At 39.1% G+C, this 21,084-nt stretch overlaps 1 protein-coding gene across 1 annotated transcript in view; it reads left to right on the top strand.

Annotated features, from left to right (window-relative positions):
- The window catches only part of MACROD2 (mono-ADP ribosylhydrolase 2), a 1,602,185-nt gene that overhangs the window by 1,075,737 nt on the left and 505,364 nt on the right, over positions 1-21,084 (top strand). Inside the window, exon 7 of the mRNA XM_040981268.1 lies at positions 17,849-17,879. Within this exon, the coding sequence (XP_040837202.1) occupies positions 17,849-17,879 (31 nt within the window). The remainder of the gene's footprint in view (positions 1-17,848; positions 17,880-21,084) is intronic.

The following is a 21,084-nucleotide window of genomic DNA, read 5'->3' as shown; positions in this document are numbered from 1 at the left end:
GAACATGTCTCAGCTTCCTCTTCTGATCTCCATCATGTCCCCCTTCCTCACCCAGGCATTAATGTGAAATTCTTCACATGGATATATTACTGCTTACACTTCATTCAATGGCTTTCTTTTCTATATTATTTACTTATTTTCTGTAATGCAGATTTATAAGCATAGGGAGTCATCTCTCCTCCCTCTCTATAGCTCCTTGTTTTATTTGTCCCAAAGTCATTACAATGGCATAGTTATTCATGTTGACGATTTCAAGCTTTATGATATAGAAGTCTGTCCTGACATGGCAAGATCAGGAAAAGGAAGAATATAAAGTAACATAATGTTAAAGTCTAATTGTAACTAATAATGGAATCATACTATTATTTAGGAATAAAGATGTATGCTGTATGTATTTATTATTTCCAGCTGTGCTAGTCTCCTTTATTAACAGATTTCTGTAAGAATTTTCCAGGATTTACTTTACTTTCTTTTAAGATGCATTTTATTTATGTGACAGAGTTACGAAGAGGTAAGGAGAAACACAAAGAAAAATCTTCCATCTGCTGCTTCATTTCTCTAAACGGCTGGGACAGCTGGAGCTGGGTTGATCCAGAGTCAGAAGCCAGGAGTATTTTCCTGGTTTCCCACATGGGTGCAAGGTCCCAAGGACATGTGTCTTTCTCCACTGCTCTCTCGGGCCATAGGAAATGAGCTGGATTGGAAGTGGAGCAGCTGGAACATGAGTTGATGCCCATATGGCTTATAGGAGAATCCTCTGCTTGTTGTTAGTGCAGCCCATGTGGCTGCTATCCACAGTACAAATCGCACATCTGCTTTTAAAAAATATAGAAAGCAGATATTCAAAATCATCCTTCACTTCATTCCTGATTCTTGGGAAAATTTTGAACAACTGTATCCTGCTGTGAGATGTTTTATTAAATTTTCTCAAATGTCCCTGAAAACTATATTTATCCTGCAGATAACACCATAATAGCATAGATTTGAATAAAATGTACAGAAACTCTTACATATGATGTTTCACCTAGTGAAGTTAGTGTTAGAATTGTCCCCAAATTACTTAGCTAGCACACCATGTCATGATGTGTAAGTAATACAATCATTTTACGCTGTGGCTATAATTGAGTTTTGAGACTCTGTAGGGAGTTGGGAGAAATAAATGACTTAATGGTAAGCACCAATATTTACTTGCAAACTTGTTCTTCAGCGTCCAACAAATAAAGATCCTCTGAAACTCTTGGAAGGTGCATCTTAGTCATAGGAATTCAGGCATGGGAGAATTAAACTTGAGAGCTGCAAAGTCATTGAAAATGGGTGTTGGAAGATGCCCTGCTCCAGCTGCTGCTTTGGAAACTCCCGTGCTTCCTGGTAGACCTCCTGTCATCCCCTCCCTATCTTCTTCGTTGTTCTCAGTTCTCACTATATAGAGTGTGACAAAGAGTGCTTGAAGGGCTCAGATGCTAAATTGATGGTAATTAATTTTTTTGTTACTTTTCTAAAAAGTACAAGCTCTCTTGGACGAGAGCTGTAAATAACATTTTTTTTTTACAGCAATTGCATCCTATAATTTTATTTGTGTTAAAGAGACACATGAGCGACCACAGAATAGAGAACTTAAGCAAATTCAAGAGTTTTAAATTTTGCACATGCACTATATTAGAAAGAAAAGCTTGAGTGGGATGCAATAAAGAAGGCTAGAACCTGCAACATATGTAATAGAGATATTTAATATCCTTTATTTGTTGCCTTTTAACTGTACTGTCTTGTGTTGGTTATAAGTTATAACAGAATCATAGAGGCAGAACAGAATATCATCACACTGTAGATTAAAGAAAATCTTACTGATTGCAGATCATTATGCTCAGTGAAATAAGCCAATTTCTGTGTTCTCTCTGATACAAGAAAAATTTTATCCAGAATACAAAACAAAAAGATATAAAGGTAAACCATTATACACCTGTAATCTCATAAACAAATGGTATAATGGAGACTAGAGTAATGGGAAACAAAACCACAATGTACATCTCCACTCCCAAGTAAAGGAAGGCCCCCAATAAAACTGTTACATGCACCTCGATGACAAGATAGATACTAGACATTCTACCGTTGTTTATTCCTACAATGTCACGACACACACGAGGAGCAGAATGCTGGAGTTGAGACTACAGCCGAAGGACTATATTTTGTAAAAATAGGGGACTATGGAGAGTGGGGAAATGGAAGGAATGAAAGGGAAGGAAAAAGGGAAGCACTATACCTACAAAACTGCATAAACGAAAATAAGAATATAAAATAAAATAAAATAAAACCGTTGTCTAAAATGACCTCTCTTTTGATTGACTTATCCAGATTATCTCCCCAGTTTTCCCAAATTTGGAGTCTCTGCTGATCAAGACTTTGTTTTTCACCTGGAAGGTTATAACCCTCTGAAATCTTGGCACAAAACGTTGGCACCAGTGAAATTGTTGAGAGCCTTCAGGGCACCATTTCAGACCTCTTAAAGCCATGAAGTCACTCAGCGAGATCCCTAAGATCCTTTCCTTCTCCTGGGAAGCTGAAGAATTATTATGGCTAATGACTTTGCCAGTGGGTCTGGACCATGTAATTAAGATCTAAATATAACTCCATGTTCATTCTACAACTGAATTTCTTATCTGGACAAATGACCCATTTATGAAAGCCCATAAACTATCACAGGCAAGTGATTACATCCTTAAAAATCTCTCTAATAAAATGTGTTCAGAGATGGTCATTTTTGCATTGCTGATGATTTTCCAAAAATATCCTTTACCATAAGTAACTATATTATCATTCATGACAGAAGAAAAATACAGTAACGATTCATGAGCATAAATATGTTCCTTTCCTTCCATTTAATAAAAATATTTGCATTTCCTTCTGTCGTTTCAGTTTCTGGAAGTGATAGCAGAGTTAACATTACATCAATATAATTTTGCAAGCTTGTGCATTCCTGTGGAATGCAAAATGTCATGGCATTTCTTTGCGGAAATATGAAATATTTTTCGGCAAGTTTTGACCCACATGAAAATTGAGTGAGAATCAGGGTTTTGATTCTGGAAAGTTTAGAATTCTGATTGGAAATTCTGTATTGGCCAGATGACAGGAAGGAGTGGTTGTAGAGACAGTGGAAGAGAAGGAAGAGTTCCTTTTAGTTAAACACAACACAAGGGAGAAAAAAACCCATATGTGATTGGGACAAATTATTAAATAATAATGGGAATTCAAAGAACATGTAATCAAGTTTTAAAAACAATGTAAATGGACCTGCTGTGGTACTTGCACACACCAGGATCCCATACGGGTGTCAGTTTATGTCCTAGAAGACCCGCTTCCCATCCAGCTCCCTATTTGTGGCCCAAAGTCTTGGGACCCCCATGCCTGTGTGGGAGACCTGGAAGAAGCTCCAGGTTCCTGGCTTCGGGTTGGCTCAGCTTCAGTTGTTGAAACCACTTGGCAAGTGAACCAGTGGTTGGAAGATTTTTCTCTCTGTCTCTTCTCTTTGTGGATCTCCTTTTCTCTGTAAACCTGACTTTCCAGTAAAAATAAATGAATCTTTAAAAGAAAAAACAAACATTATGTGTGTGTGTGTGTGTGTGTGTGTGTGTGTGTTGGCCTTACTAATCTGTGCCTTCTCATAATGTATAACATCTTAACAGGTTTTCAGATCACAGAATCACCCACTAGACTGAAAGGGGTTCTCAGGAATCATTTTCTCTCCAATCAGGAAAGTGTACTTTCAGTTCTTCCAAGAAGGGATGCCTTGAGCCTCTGTCTTACCATCAAACTGAGCACCTGACTCCTCATCAGGCAGCACGTTTTCACGATTACGTGTGTGTGCATACTTTTCTCCCACCAATGCTAGCTAAAACTTTAGTCAGTCACTCAGCCTTAAAATTGACAACTTGTACTGGCATGAAGCCCCACTTGGAGTTTCACATATCACTGGATTATTTCTAATTATAAAAAATACTATGGGTTTATTTAATCTTTAGTCCCAGTTGGAGCTAAACTCCCTGTCATTTGCAATGCAAGAAGCCCTTATGAGACAAGGGTGAATATGGGGAAAGCCAGGAGAGGGATGGAGGTTCTCAGGCTGACTCTTACCCTTTCAGATTTAAGATCAGTAGCATTAGTGTCATCTGGATCCTTGTTTCTTAACACCAAATCTCAAGCCCTAAGTCAGACCTACAGAGAGTGTGAGTTTTAGAAGTTTTCCTTGGTGCTTTGTCTGCACGTTAGTATTTGAGAATTATTCTAGTCTAACATTTTGGAATATGTGGTGGATATGAAACCTTGAAGTGGCATGGACAAATGGAAATTAGAAAAATGTTCTATCAGGTAATATTCGAGTTTGATTTGTCATTTCCTGTGAGAAGGCAGACAAGAGTATTTATCAAGATGAGAACTGGGTATTTAAATAAGACAGTGTGAGGAAATCCAAGTTTGGAGTGAAGCCCCTGGGCTTCATTATCTGTCCTCTCTCTGTTTTATTACGAACTTGTGTGTGGATTTCCAGGATCTTCCTCTACAGGTGTCCATATATTAAGTAGAAATAATGATTCTCCCTGCGTTTCCAAGATCGGGGGTTGATGTAGTATCTTAAAACATAGATATTAAACTGGGATTCTTGTCTGGTTACTTGCTACTATAAATGTTCCCCAGATAAGGAACATGGGCAGTGTCTGGGATCCTGTTAGAAGTAATTAATTGTAGCCTGCCCCAGATCTGCTGAATTGGAATTTGATTTTTAAAAGTTGCCAGAGTGCCTGAATATATACTGAAGTTTGTGAAGCACTGGCCTGTGCCCCTTACTGAACCAGAGAACAACTCAGTCTTGAAGTTCAGATGAAGCCAGGTGAATCCTTTTAAAGGTGTTGGTAAGGGGAGCTAGAACTAAAACACTGCCAAGGGAAGTTGCAATTCTGAGTTCTCTGTACTTTTGACAGAGCACTGAAATGAAAGATAAAGTAATGTGAAGTGGGGCCTGTGGGAGTACTTATTGTTTCTGCAGTTGGATGTAAGCTTGAAAAGGAACACAGTTTACAGAATGGGGGGAACTTGGACAGCTCTTTAGGGCTGTGGGAAATAAATCTTGAGCACAGAAGTACTGTCTAATCATTGATTTCTTATGTGTCCTGCAAAGCCTCCCTCAATTATGTCAAACCTTGTCTGTTACTAATAAAACTTCTGTTTTTCATGATGAGGGATGTGTTCCACTTTGAGAGAATCCCAAAAAGAGAGAAACAGTGACATAAAGGGAAGAAGGCCAGTTGCTAGCTCCCCTCTGTGGTTCTGGAGTGATGTTCATTGGTTTAAACAGTGATCACTGGGGAGTTTGTGCATGTAACTCACCTTCTGGGCCTTGGCCTGTCAGGTATCTCTTTGAAGACTGACTCCTGTGTTGTTCTTGGTGTTCGTTGCCATAATAGACCTCAATTGATAAGCTTCTTTTCAGTGATTTATGATCCAAAATTATATATAAATAACCATTTGTATATGAATTGCAATTCTTGAGCTTAGGAAATCTGAATACAATCAATTTCCTTTTCTTTTCTTGGATTTCCTTATTTTAGTCATTCCTACAGGGTGTGTCCTTTAGACACCTCTTTCTTAGTCATTATCTCCTAATTAATTTCCTTGTTAAATATAAAGTCTGCATTAGGCTTGACTAATGTCTTCCTTTGTGACTGAAAAAAGAAGAATTTATTACCTTACATATTGATTCAAGCTGCATAATCTCTACTTATTTGTTTAAAGACCTTGTTATTCACAAACCATGCTGGAGTTTAGGGCTCATGTGACTATCAGAAGAGGTTCATATGATTTTCATAAATGTGATGTGTTTGCATATTTAGTTGGTTTGAGATGTGGCTTTACTCCCTTGGAAATCCCACTTATCCCTCTAGGTAATATCTTCAACTTTATAGTTTGAAGCTGTAGAGCATCTGGAATGAAATTTTCAGGTTTGTGGAGAGAAATATGAAATGTGGCTCTCAATGTCTGATCCAGTGCCCAGCAGTACTATAAACTGATACCTGAATGGAGATGCAAATGTTTGGGCCTTACCACAAATCTCCAAGCAATCAGGTGCATCTAATATAGAAAAATAATGGAGCATATTTCCCTTCTCTTTTTTGAGGGAAAGCCACACTTATCTTCATTTTGAGCACAGATTTAATGTTGTACAAATCTGGAAGGTAAAGCCTGGAAAGGTCTTCTTACAATGTGGACAGTGAAAAAGAATTCTTTTCTCCCAGCAGTCACTTTTCAAGGACTTGAGGAGGCTCAAGATGGATTCTTTTCCTCTCTCTTCCTTCTTCCTTAGACCTCAATAACTCTGCAGTGACAAGCGCTTATAATTTTGAATGGAGGCCTATGGTTTTGTCAGAGCTTTTCCTCTTACCTACTGTGAGACTCTTGGGAGGTTCCTCAAAATGTCTGGGGGATAGTAGTGTTAATACTACCTCATCTCATTCTCATTTGAGACAGTGAATCCCATGTGCAATCATTGTGGAAGCTGTAGCATTTATTAGGCAGAGTCCTTATTCCTGTGTGGTGAAGCTAAGGGACTCCCTCCTAATAACTAAAGCTGGGTGACACCCTAGTGATCTGTCCATCTCTGTGGTCTTTCCATAAATATTTTCTGCATGTATATTTTCTTTAGCATATTTAATCTGATATCTGAAGCTGCTGGTCTTTCAGTATATATTTGCTGAGTGCATTTTCGCTCAGTGCCTTCTGAAACTATTTAGTCTCTTAACAGACCATTAGTTGGGACTTGAGACACAAGGATGATTGAGAAAAGGTTGTGTTACTCTATCTGTACTGCCCAGCCCATTGAGTCTTAAAAAATATCAACTAATCACCCAAGCATTTGGGGCTTTGGAGCAGCCTCTTTATGAGACCATCTGTGTTTGCTGCTTTGTGGGTATTTGTTGTTAATGAGTTTTCTCCAATGTTTCCTTTGGAAGTCAGATCTTCATCTTTCTAATTAAGAGATATAGGAAGGTATGACATCGTATTAAGGAAGTCATGGATTGTCTGAAAATGTGAATACACAACTTCTGCTTGAGTTTGTTTGGCACACCTTTACATGGTACCCATTCTCTGTGAGCAAAGCACAGAACAAACAACCAGGCAGCTATTGTTTAATTGCTGGAGGGTTTTGTTTTTAGACTGAAATTAAGTCTGAGAAGTGGATGATGATCAACTCATATTGAAGTTCCTGATTGGTCAGTGCAGCCAGCTACGTTGTTTTGATTGGTCAGTGATGCCATGCTTTTCAGGGAATTTATGATGGTCATGTGGTCTCCAGTTGGTCTGGAGGTTACCTGAAGGTTGGAATTACATTTTGCCTAAACTTGGAATTCCTCTACATAAATTATCCCAGGATGACATCAGCCATCTAAGGTTCTTATCTAATTGGAAAAGCCAATGACTCCTTGAGTCTGGTGATCAGAATCTTGTTAAGTCCAACTAGATCACTTCCTTGGGTTGGTGACTTCATTTTGATTTAGGACAGGCAGAGATGCCTTGCGCTAAGGGAGATAGGCAGGAGACGGCGTCCTGCTTTTACATTATGGGGTTTCAGTTTCAAAAGGATTTGATTACTGATGCTGGTGCTGATGTTACAGGTGAAAGTTTATCTCATTGGGCCCCAATACCAGCACTGTTTGTGTGCAGCAAAAGCAAGTTCAGAATTGTGTAGGTCAGCCTGTGACTGCTACTGTGTGTGTGAGCACCAACTGCACACCTCACTGCCATACCAAAGAAAACTCCAATCCGTCCATCTTTAAGACCTTCTGTGTATAGCCCTGTGCTCCTGCAGGCATTGCTCTGGTCCCCTGTTCTTGTGTACATGGGCTCCTTGTACCATTTAGACTGTTTCTATGAGCAGGCAGATCTATCCATAAAGATGCACTTAGACCTAGCAATGGCCATGATCTGCGAGCCTTTTGATCTCAAGTGGCTAATTTGCTTCTTAGGGGTTCTGAAATGACTGACTTTTATTTCACTTTCCTTTTGGACTGTGTACCAGTTGAGTCACCTAAGGGCATCCTCATGCCTTTTTGTGCCAGAGATGCAAAATATGCCCAATTATGAGGAAAATGGAGAAGAGATCCTTAATAAAATTGGAGATTATGAAGGCCACTTAAAAATCAACATTTTTGTAACATTTTATTTGTGTAGGAACTGTTACATTGCATAGCTGATTTCCTTTTAGTTGAACAAGGTTTTTCATTTTGTTAACCTTGTCTTTTTGTTTGTTTGTTTCTTTTTTGGCTTTTTTTCTTGACCTTGGCTTCTACATAAAGTCATTTACAGGTATAAACATGTTTGATTCTTAATGCATACTTTTTTAGTTCAGTAGATTTCTAGAGAAGTGTTCTCATTTTCACGTACAAATAGTTTACCTTAAAACATTCCAATCAGCCTTAAGAACAAGTTTATTTTTGTTAGTTCCAACACTTTGCATCCTAAGAAATTCCAGGTGAAACAAATCTGTTTTTTTGTCGTTGTAGAAAATGTAAAGGTCAAAAGAAGACTGCTACTATTCATGGCTAGGTCATTGTTTTATATTCTACTGAGTCGAATAGTTATAAATATGAAAGCAGCTGACAATAAATGAATTTATGACAGCTATTTCAAAGGTAGAATGGAGAAAACAAACAAACAAAAAAATCAAATGATTGCCTTAATTAGGGTACCTGCTTCGAGCTTTCATGGTGTTCTTCAAATATTGCATTGGATATTTCCAAGTGCTCTCATTCAAAGTCTCCTATAAATGACTGTGGCTTTCAAGATGGTTAGCCTTGGTAACAAGTGGTGGTGTTTGCATTTTTAGGGCAGCTTTGGTTTTTCAAGGAGACAGCATCTTTTTGTTATATGTGGGATGGGGAAAAATGAAAGTATTGACTCTTTATGTGTGTAGAAAAAACACAAAACTATGTTGGTATATATTGAATAATTCAATAACTTACTCATTCACATCCATCTGTCCATTAATTGTTGAATTCCTGATACCATTCTAGCTGTTGGTGTTACAAAACAAGACAAAGTTTTTTTGTGGGAATTTTCATCCAGAGTTATCTACATTTAGGGAGACAATGAGCTAACAACCAACTACTTCTTAGGTGATTTTAGGAGTTATGTTAAGCAAGTTAATTGCATAGAGGGTAATTCAGTTATAGGCCAGAGGATGATCTCTTATCAGAAATCTAATGGGAGTAAGAAAAACCCCAGACAAGTTCCTGGTAAATGGAATGTTCAAGGCAGAGACGATGCCTGTTGGGTTTTTAGGTTGTTTTAGGGTTTTGTGGTTCAAAGAAGGAGAGGTAGCGATTAGCTAAAAAAGAATTCATTTTAGGGGGATCGAATGTGAGGTGCAAATAAAAAGAGAGGGAGTAAAACCTACCCAGGCCGAGAACAAGGGATTTGAAGCTAAGCATTCTTTCATTGGAGTACCAGGCTGAGTCCAGTCTTAACCAGCTTGTTGGAGGAGAGGCACAGACTGCCACAGGAAACTTGATAAGATGAGCAGGCAGGGAGAATTGCTCCTTGGTGAACTTTTCACTGTGTCCTAGCAGCTTCACGGACCCCAGGCATGGAACTTCCCAAAGCAATAAGAATTCTACTAGCCCTTAGATTATGTTTATCCAGTGTTAGCTGGCCAGGGAGTACAGTCCCAGTGTTCCAACAATAACAAAGCCAAATACCATGAACTAGGACCATACTGTGTACATTTGAAAAATAAAAGGAGGCTATTGTGGCTAAAATTTTGTGAGCAGGGCAAAATGGAAAGAAAGATGGGGAAGAAACCAGGAGACACATCATTGGGTGGCTCACATGCCAGGGCCATAGAAAGTGAATAGTCATGTCAGGTGAGGAGTGGCATTAACTTCTGTGGGCTTAGAAATGTAAACGAAGGGCCCGGCACCGAGGCCTGGTGCAGTGGCCTAGTGGCTAAAGTCCTCCCCTTGAATGCGCCAGGATCCCCTATGGACTCTGGTTCTAATCCTGGTGGTCCCATTTCCCATCCAGCTCCCTGCTTGTGGCCTGGGAAAGCAGTTGAAGGCAGTTCAAAGCCTTGGGACCTTGTACCCATGTGGGAGGCCTGGAGGAAGTTCCTGGCTCCTGGTTTTGGATCAGCACAGCACTGGCTGTTGTGCTCACTTGGGGAATGACTCATTGGATGGCAGATCTTCCTCTTTGTATATCTGACTTTGTAATAAAAATAAATAATTATTTAAAAAAAATGTAAATGAATATAGCCTTGCACAATTGCTCAGTGGCTAATCCTCCCCTTGTACTCCCATATGGATGCCAATTCAAATGTCCCAGTTGCTCCTCTTCCCATGCAGCTGCCTGCTTGTGGCCTGGGAAAGCAGTAGAGGACAATCCAAAGCCTTGGGACCCTGTACCTACATGGGAGATCTGAAAGCTCTTGGCTTCAGATGGGTTCGGCTCCATCTGTTGTTGCCAATTAAGGATTGAACCAGCGGATGCAAGATCTTTCTATGTCCCCTTCTTTGTGTGTATCTGCCTTTTGAATGAAAATAGATACATGTTTTTTTTTTAAAGAAATATAGATTAATGGAATGAAAGTAAGCCTACCATACCCTTCGCAGTTGGGTCTCAGTGAGGGGTATCCCAGTTGAAAACCAGGAGTGGAGAAGCATAGCTTTATTAGAAAATTCTCATTGCTGGCTCACAATAGCTGTCTTATTTGAGCCTTTTGTTTATGGATTGTTTGGGTAATTAAGAAATATTCAAGGCAGGAATCTTGATGCCACTTTGGGTGCTTACATCTCATATCAGAATATTTGTGCTGTGATCCTGACTCTATTTCAAATTCTAACTTCATCTGGACCTTACTTTAATTCTAATGTCTTATCCATTGCACCCTGGGAGAGCCTAGATAGATGTGTTTCCTGCCATAAAGACCACATGCTTGGACAACATGGATTGAGTTCCTAGCTTCTAACTTTTGCTTGGCCCAATTCAAGTTTTGCAAGCCTATGAGGAATGAGCCAATATGCGGAAGGAATCTCTCTCACACTCTCTGTACATGTATGTTTTAATTTTATGTATATGTCTTTCTCTGTTTTTCTGTTCCCCCTTTAAAAAGAATAAAGGTTTAAAAAATAAATTTTAAAGGCAAACCTACAGAGTAACTATTCTTTATATCAGACAATAAATAAATCGTTTAGCATTTCATTTTGTGATCTTGAATAAGTTTTTCGTAGCTTTACTCTCCTCTGTGTTTATACAAAGTAGACAGTATGTTCTTTATCATAGGCTGGCTTCAGATAATGCACATAGAACTCTTAGCTCAGTGCTTGGCAAATTGTAATAATTCAAGCACTGACAATTGTTATCACCATGCTGTCATGTCACATGTGTCAACGTAATGAAGATGCTGTGAAATTGCCTCTTTCTCTGTTATTATCCTGGAGGTATGAAAAGGGTAAGAATATGTTTTATAGTATCACAGAATTTATGTATGTAAAATTTCTTTATGTATTTGAAAGGCAGATTTATAGAGGGTCTGGGGGAGAAATACAGATTGAGAGAGAAATAGCTTCCATCCACTGATTCATTCCTTAGATGGTCAAACCAGGAGCTCAGAGCTTCTTCCAGGTCTCCCACATGGGTGCAGGAGCTCAAGAACTTGTACTGTATTCTGCTGCTTTCTCAGGTGTATTAGCAGGCAACTGGATTGGAAGTGGAGCAGCTGATTGTAGAGCTGGTATCCATAAGGGATGTTGGCATCATAGGCAGAGTCTTAACTTACCATGCTACAATGCCAGTCCAATTATCCAGTTCAACTCTTGTCTTATAAAAAAGGAAACTTAGGTGCTAAGATGATGTTCTCTCTATCTGCAGCTAGTCAATAACTCCTGTCATCTGTATATGTATCTCAGAGTCAGGCATCCCACAGTCTGAAAAATACTAAAATATACTGAATCCTGGGCAAGGAAGTGAAGAAACAACCCACTCTACAGATAACTAAAGCCTAGAATACTGAATGATAGTTTGAATGCCATTGTTTCCATGATGCACATGTTCTTACAGTCTAACTTGTTTAACTATTGGCTGTCTTCTCAGCTAGAATGTTTTATAGACCAGCCAAGTTGGGGGAAACGTCCCTGTCTGTACACGTGTCATTATTCCTAGTTGCCATTCTTCCTGGTGAACTAACAGCAATTGTAACCTCTTGATTTTTTTTTTAATTTTTTTTTTTTTGGTAACCCTTTGATTTTAAGTCCGTGAGCCATTTGAGGACAAAGTATGTGGTTTACATGATGCTTGAAACTTTTCACAGTCAATGTTGGCCTGAGCAAAGACAGAACTGGTCACAAAATCTTCCAGAAAGGGTGGTGTAAGATTGGATGAAGGGTCCTGAGCCAACAGTGGAGTCCTTGTGAAGGCTGCTTCAGAAATGCTGGTCTTGACAGCAGAAGGATTCAACTGTGGAAAAATCTTATGACTCAGTTGAATACTGATTCAGAATTACCTGTCTGAATAAAGGAAGTTTTAGGAACTAGCTAACTTTCTTTTTTTTTTTTTTAATTTTTTTTTTAGGTAAATGTACTATAAAGAGATATGCTTTAAAAATGCCAATGTATGAGAAGTGGGAATTTCAGTGGCTTTGCAATAAATTCTGAAATGATAAGGAGCCACTCTTTCTCAGCAGTTATACAAAATAACACAAAATAAAGGGTGTTTCACAAAAAGAGACAGTTTTGTCAGTTCAGTGAAATGTTGCATATAATTAAAGACAGTTAAATGGAAATTGTATCATGTAGAATGACATTACTCCTAAATAATGGAATATCTAACTATGTAAACATTAGGAAGCATGTGGATAGAACAATTGGAATATTCCAAGTTAAAATTTTTGGCAAAGGGTCCATAATATCAGAATTCGTCATTGTTCTGTTCTTGTGGCTAAGAGGGTAAGGGGAGGGGATTGTGACACTAAAGCAGCAACGCCTTCACACTGACCTGATGATCAAATCAGAAACTCCTGCCAGAGTTGCATGACCAACTTGGAAGGAATGAAATGAGAATCAGAGTTCCAGACAAACAAGTGGTGGTTATGATGCTGCCTTAGGGTCTGTTGTCTTATATTTTAAAACATTGTTAAGATCAAAATAGAGCAGATTGAGTTTTCCTTCCTTACTCTCAGATTATTAAGTCAAGGAGAGCAAATTTAAAGCCAGACTTTCAGGGGATGGGAAAGAATGATAACCTTAAGGATTTCAAGTGTATGCTTCTTGTTTTTTTTTTTTTTAAGATTTATTTATTTCTATTGAAAGGCAGATATAGAGGAGGAGAGACAGAGAGGAAGATCTTCCATCCGATGGTTCACTCCCCAAGTGACTACAATGGCTGAAGCTGAGCCAATCCAAAGCTAGGAGCCAGAAGTTCTTCCGGGTCTCCTATGTGGGTATAGGGTCCCAAGGCTTTGAACTCTCCTCGACTGCTTTCCTGGGCCACAAGCAGGGAGCTGGATGAGAAACAGGGCCACCAGGATAGGAACCGGCGACTTTATGGGATCCTGGGCATGCAAGGCGAGGACTTTAACCACCATGCTATTGTACCAGGCCCTTTTTTGTTTGTTTTTAATGTACCTGAAAGCAGAAGTATTTTTTCAGTTTATGGTCCAGTGATTACATTTTTTTTTCTCCCTAGTGAACAAGTGTATGCTGGTTTGTGGGGGAGGGGCGGGTGGGAAAGAAAACATTAAAGTCAAATGTTGTGAAACAAGTTTCTGATCGCTCCCCGCTCAGGTCTGATTAACAAATACATCTTGCTCTCAGAGTTTGCTGGAAAGAGACCCTGGAACCTAACAAATGAGCCACGGGTGCCATTCCATGAGTTCTGTGGATGACAGGTGATGGCTGAGTTAACGTGTCTTTCAAACAAACCAAGATAATTGGACTACATTTTGATGCCAACTAGTCATTCTTCCATGGGAGAAGTTTTCTGAGCAAAGTAGTTTTCTGGAATCTAACTTTGAAATCAGTAGATCTCATGCCACTCACATTGGTGACCCCATCAGATATTTATTACAGCCAAGAACAAGCAACACATTAAAAAAAGATCCTTAGTTGAGCTTACTTGCTCTCCCTTCCTCCCCGTCTCCTTCTCCCTTAAGCAATACAAAGTGATTAATGGAGGAAGCTTAGTTTAGATGAGTTATATGGAAAGCTATTTTATAGAAAATGAATGTTTTCATCATATTGTATTTCCATCTCTTTTTTAATCGTTGACTTTTTGTTTAAGTTAATGTAATAATATTACCAAAGCCATCCTCCATTACATTACCATTTGCCTTCACAGTCTAGGCAACAATGTCATTTTCAGATGAAGCTATTTGTCCTTGTTAAAACAGACAAGGCAATTGGTACATTCAGACTCAATTACTGAGCCGCATGATTGATTCCTAAGCTAGAAGTGAGAGCAGAGGTGAATGAAACTTAGCGCTCACCCTCCCTGGTGTTCTTTCTACCACTAGATCTGATGGCATAACAAGTCATGTGGCTGCAACTCAGGGAAGCAGAAGGAAATCAGTTCAGTTCCCCAGAAAGTGAACTCAGAGATAGAATCCAGGGTGTTGGATGTCTGTAGAACACCATAGGAGTCAACCTGTGGGGGAGGAGGCGAAGGTGCAGGCTGAGGGCTTGGTAGGTGCAGTTGCCCTTCAGTGTTGCACTGATTGAGCCAGGATGGACCCAACCTCGCTCTCACTTGCTTCATCAGTTATTTGGATGGCATCTTCTAGGAAGGGACAGTATCCTGAGTAAGGTAGCTGAGCAGTTGCGCATGAAGTGATTCTGAAGTTGATGGTTGAAGGCTGTCTGCTTGCACCATTAGGCCCTGGACTTTCGAGGTAGTGGTCCTCAACGAGGGGAGAGATTCTCCCTATATGATGCTCAGCAACATCTGTAAGTATTTTTGCTTGTCACTATTAGGAGGATACAATTGATATCTGGCAGGTAGTGTTCAGGGTTGTTGCTAGATATGCTAGAATGCCCAGGACAGTCCCCAAGGAGAAAGAATGACCTGATCCCCAAAATCTGAAGTCCTGCCATTGGAAAGCCCTGCTGGAAGGCAACTGGCTCTCAGAATACGGCCTGTGTTCCTTCTGCCTCTGATGCTTTGAGGCAAGTCTCATTGTTCAGCTGCTAGTGAGGAAGCATTCTCAGAACAGCAAAGCAAATTGCTCGATTTTTGAAGGACACCTGGGCAGCAGTCAGCGCAGAGCTGCTTTTTCAAAACCCTGCAGTTTCCCCTGATGAAGTTAAGAACACACCACCCTGAAATACACAACTCTGATTATTTTGGGCTAAAGACATTGCGAAAAATGCAGTTTTTTCAAGAATATTCTTGCCCTCCTTCTCAGAAGTCAGAGAGGAGATTTCTCTGTGAAATCTGCCCTCCATCTTTCAGAAGAGAAATAATCTTCAAGGATGAGAAACCGAGTCTAAGACAAAACTGTACAAGTAAATCTTCAGCTATCGCATGTCTTCCTAACCGCTTCTCTGCATTATCCACCTTAGCCAAACCCTTTTGCTTCTGGTACTTATACAATTTACTATCTTTGTCCAACTTCGTGTATGGATGTTCAACTCTAACCACCTGTTTGGGCCTCTGTTTCCTTACGAGAACTCCAATGCCACATAAAATTTGCATTATAGAAATTTCTAGTTCTCTTGATTGGTTTTTGTTAAGTTCATGCTCAATTCCAGCTGAAAGCCCATTAGGCAATAGGGGGGATTTTGCCTGCTTTGCACCTTGATGTTCTCAAACTTTATCTCTAACGCTGAGCTGGATGATGCTCCCATGGATCTCAAGCCATAAATCCATCTCTCCCCTTCTAGCTTAGAAGGCACAATGGGACTCATTTGACATTACACAAATCATAGGACTGATCTTGGATCCTCTCTTGTCTGTAGCTCATTCCTAAACCCCAGCTCTCTACTGTTAGAGACAAACTGCTTACAGTGTGCTTGCGGTTGATTTTCATACTGAGATCCCCACGTACTGGTAGTCAGGGAACGCTCATAAAGCAATGAAATATGTTCAGGACAATTTGATTTGAAGTGTTGCTTGTTCTCATCATTGAATGAATTGAAGGGTTCAAGAACATTATTTAAATCTTGGTGGTATCTGGGGCCTGGTGCAGTGGCCTAGTGGCTAAAGTCCTTACCTTGAGCATGCCCACATGGGTGTGGGTGCTGGTTCTAATCATGGCAGCCTCACTTCCCATCCAGCTCCCTGCTTGTGGCCTGGGAGGGCCATCGAGGTCGGCTCAGAGCCTTGGGACCCTGCACCCGTGTGGTCACTTGGGGAGTGAATCATCAGACGGAAGATCTTCCTCTCTGTCTCCTCCTCTCTGTGTATCTGACTTTGCAATAAAAACAAATAAATCCTTACTATCTTAATGGTATCTTAAGAACCCTGGTAATCAAAGAATTAACTCATTTTTTTAAATCACAAACTAGTGTCTTCTATGTTCTAGAAGCTATCCTCTTTATATAAATACATAGATAAATAAATAGTAGCACTTACGAGTAAATGTTTCCCCAGGAGCAGAGGAAAAGCATTTGTCACTTTGCAAATATATGATTGAGCTTAACAGAGTCAATTATTACTGTCTATAAAACAAAATCACATAAATTTGGATCATTTAAATAGAACATCATGTAAGAGCGAATAAACATATAATCTGTGAAAGTGCTGTGGAATGAGATGCAGCGCCCATTTAACCCAATGATCTAAAAGGAAAGGACTGACATTCCATTATTACTGATATTAGTTAATACGGTTTACAGCAGCGATAGTTTTCATGTTGTAACACAATGTCAGTCCCTTTTGAAGAAAGCTGTACTGTTAATTCTCCCACAATATTCCTTCCTGTATGGTAGACATTATCATGGTTATTTGCAATTGAAAAATGGATAAACCAGGAAAATTACATGAAGTAACTTTAGTGAATTTACAGAGGAGTATATTGGCAGGGGTCATTGCCACATACTTTCTACAGTGACAAAGCTTAATTTAAAATATATATTTTTATTTTTCATGCATCGTTTCAGTCAAATTCTGTGAATATTGCTAAGTAAAATGTGGTATAAATATAAGCAGTGGATATTTTAAAACTAGCCCTCAAAAGTACGAATTTTATTTATCAGAAATTTTATTGACATAACGCACAATTTAAAATATATGCTATCCCTTATTATAAGTGGCCAGTTTATGCTTATGCAGTGCTGATGTTGAACTGTACAGACATGCTGCATTGGTAGCCTAGCTGTAGCTTCAGCCACCCATGACATACATCATGCATGCTGATTGATATTTCCCGACATCAAACCACCGGTATAGCCTCATGTAGCATGGACTGGATATCAGTCTGTATGAGCAATAAACATAAATAAACACAAAAGGAAGATTTATAGTACGAAAATATGGCGAAGTAAGAAGTGTGCAGGTCTGACCTCAGGTTTTCTGCTTTGATAGAATCGACCTCATCACAGGTTAACATAACTTGTTACTATTACTGCTCAACAGATATCTCCTCGTAGATGTAGTGATTGGGCAGTTAGTTGGTTCTTAACTGCTGTTAGAGAAACAGGTAAAGAACATTTTCAGTTAATCAAATGTCTCCATTTCCAGTGTCTCCTACTCCAACTTCTAGCTCCAAGTATGTAAATAGAGGATATTTCTTGTCAAGCAAAATAAATGTCAACATAGATGATACCAGACAGAATCATTCCTTTAAAATTTATTGTTATTTTTTGTGGTTTATTCACAGGCATTTCCCTGCATTTCAACAGGCATTTATGGTAAGTGATCTAGCTTTTTATGATGTTTGCATTTATTTTCCTGTTAAATGGGGTCAGCAGGGAGGTTAACTGGAAAGATTAAAGGTACCTTGATGAATGTATTTTGTTGTGATTTAAAGAGACTAAAAATTCAGGTCAAATCTCATGAAGTAAACTGAAGAGGTGATTTGGATTCTATGTTCTTGAATTTTGTTGTGTTGGACATCATCCAGACTGATTTGATTATTGCATTGTGGCTTCAGGTCTTTTCTTTAGAAATGTATAAAAGTAGGATTGACCTCTAATACTGTTTCCTTTAATAAAATCAAACTTTCTCTCAGAAAAAGCATAATATTTATTATTTGAAGGATTTCTGACACAAGTAGATTATAGTTATCATGGATGCCCCTAACTAAAAATTATGTATGTAAAAATCAGAAAATTTGTAAATTTATTACCATGGTGGAGAGCTGCCTAGGTTGATATAAAAATTGAACATGTATGTTTTTAAATTTTATTTTGGCATTTCCTATGAAGATATTTACAATCATAAATAGAAAATGCAGTTCTGAATCCAGTTAAGCAAGGAAGGATATGGTCACACTATTGAACATTTTCACGCATGTCTGTTTCCTTCTGGTTTCCACTACAATCTCTTCTCTATAAAATCAGAATGGATGATGGGTTGGAGAGAACTAAAAGGCTTTTTGCACAGCTTTCCACATTGTGGGTATTATTTCTGTCTCACAAATGGCCAGTTGGCAATCTTAAATATTTGATTCAAGGAAGCATTATGTGCAAAATTTCATTGGTAAAAAGTCCAGAGCCTTATTTAATCTTTTGTAGAGTCAAACTGAACTCCAACGCAGGGACAGTTTTCATTTGGAGACTATTCTTATGTTGCAGTCTTGGTACTTCTTGACAGAAACGAGCACACAAAACTCCATTGCCTGAACGAATACTGAGCACGTAGTTTTCTTGTACATTACCTTTTCCAATTGTTGACATCTGTTTTGCATCTGATAATCTTATGGTAATGTACAAAGAGCTTCACAAGGAGAATTTCTCTAACATGGCTTAATAGGAACAGGGAGGGTAGCAGAGAAGCAAAGTAAAAGAAGGTCAAGAGTGACCACAGAATCAAGGGTTTCAAAGCAGAGAGTAACAAGTAAAGCAGTTATAAAGGGAATTGTGGTCAATTTTAACCCCAATGGATAGACATTTCTTCCTAGAGTGTGATATTGCCTAAAATGTACAGTGGCTGGCTCAGTGTCCTGTTATGCTGAGTGAGAGGAAAATATTACATGGCCTGATAGCGCATGAATTGAGTGAACCATCCTGGCTGGCTCAAAGCATATGATTCTGAAATATCAACTACTCATCTCTTACTCCACTATGATTGGCTAAATTTAAAAAAGCAAGAATGATAACTCAGAGTTCAAGTGTCATATCACCTTTGGTTAGCTCCACTGAGAAGTGAGGCCAAAGTGTACTTTTAAGTTTCTGATTTCTTATATTGAAAACATTGAGTTAGCTTAGAGTCCATTCAGCATTATGTGATACGAAAATTATTTCATATGTCCCTGTGAGGCTGAAATTTTCTTATCAATCTTCAGTTGTTTCCCCAAACCAATAGATTTTAGACCAGTTGTTTTCTTGTTCTTATTTAAAGTCCTGCTGTTCATCTTGCAATAATAAGATCAGGTTTGCTTTTATTTTGATAGGATTTTGTATATTTAAAGATAATGGCATAGGGAAGAAGCAGCCAGAAAGCAAGCAGAGCATCAGTGCTTTTGTTATAAGTTGCACTAGAATGGATTTAGGGCAAGTTTTCACAACAACTTCTTGGTTCCACTCCCTGATCTTATTCTGCATGGCAAACCTTGGTAAATTAATTTTCTAAAATCCCATCCGGTATATTTTTCCAACAACATGCGAAGAAAGCTCCCCACTTAGCATTTTGTTAGTGTGCAAATGTTTCTGTTTGAAGGAACACAAATGTGTTTTGTAAAAGCATTCTGAAACTGAAAATTTGTGAGCAGGGCAGTATCTACTCAGACCAAAGCAACATGGAAACTTAGAATGTATAGTGCCCATGTGAACAATATCTACTTCATTGAAGGAAGAAAAAAATTGTTTGTGATGTTTATGATCCATGAATCAATGATCAGTCAGGAACATGAAGATCACCTGGCTGGCCATGAAGTCCTGCCCTGATTCTCCAACTATGTCCTAAATCTAGCCTACTCTCCAGCAACTCTGATTTTTTTCAGGCAAATGCTTGCTTTGAATTTACATAAACTATACTTGTATGGTGCACAAAAACCAGGATAGCCAGAGTGCTACCAGAACAATATTGTGAGTATTAGGGAACTTTGTTTTGAAAAAGTTTGGTTGTTGCCAGGATGGTCTCCTCCCAGCAGGATGTGAATGGTTTAATTTCATGGAAACTCAATTATCACTACCATGCTGAGTGTGCAGCACAGTCCAGAACTTTGGGAATCCTCAAATTCATATTTGAGACTGACAGTGTCCCCACTTCTCATTCCTGTGGGGGCAAACACAGTGAAACAACAAACCAAGCTGAACCTTCCCATGAGACACAGACTGAAGAGTGTGCACCCCCTGACTGCACCTCACCTGTGGTAGAAGCACCAAGGAAGTAGGCTCGTCCTTCTCTGAAGTGCCTTGAAAAAGGATCCAGACCTTTCCAGTCTGCCTTTGAACAGCTGCGTGGCTGCTGCAGTGCAGTTTTTCTAGGAAGCTTCCACAGGGCACAGACCGCCTGCTTATGCTCAGAATGAAAAGCCACATCTAGTAAAACACCAAAGAAAGACCTGTGTTACTTTTGGAAAAATAGATCCAGATGAGGCTTAGAGGGGCTTTTAAGCCTCCAGATTGCTGTTAGAAAATCTGAATTGGCCTCTACACCAGTCTCCAAGGGACAGATCTGAACTTCCCTGATGGGCACTGCAGACCCAATGCTTGCCTCCTGTCCTCTGAGCCCGGTGTCGACACTTTGGTGCTAATACATTTAACAAAGGATGCTAGACATGATACATGGCAATGGAATTTTTACAGAGAAGTGAATGGCTAAAGCAATCTCAGCCCACTTTATGAGAGTTAATAAAGTTAACAGAAATGAAGTCCAGGCAGAAAATGGTATCCCTTGAGTACTCGAAAATTGGAAAAATGTTGTCTTCGGAGAAAAAGAGAAAAGAAAACA

Source organism: Ochotona curzoniae, unplaced genomic scaffold (genome assembly GCF_017591425.1).
Source record: "Ochotona curzoniae isolate NIBS_2020 unplaced genomic scaffold, NIBS_Ocur_1.0 contig_3520, whole genome shotgun sequence".
Lineage (NCBI taxonomy): Eukaryota > Metazoa > Chordata > Mammalia > Lagomorpha > Ochotonidae > Ochotona > Ochotona curzoniae.
Note: the sequence above shows the minus strand (reverse complement) of the source record. Positions and strands in the feature narration are given on the sequence as shown.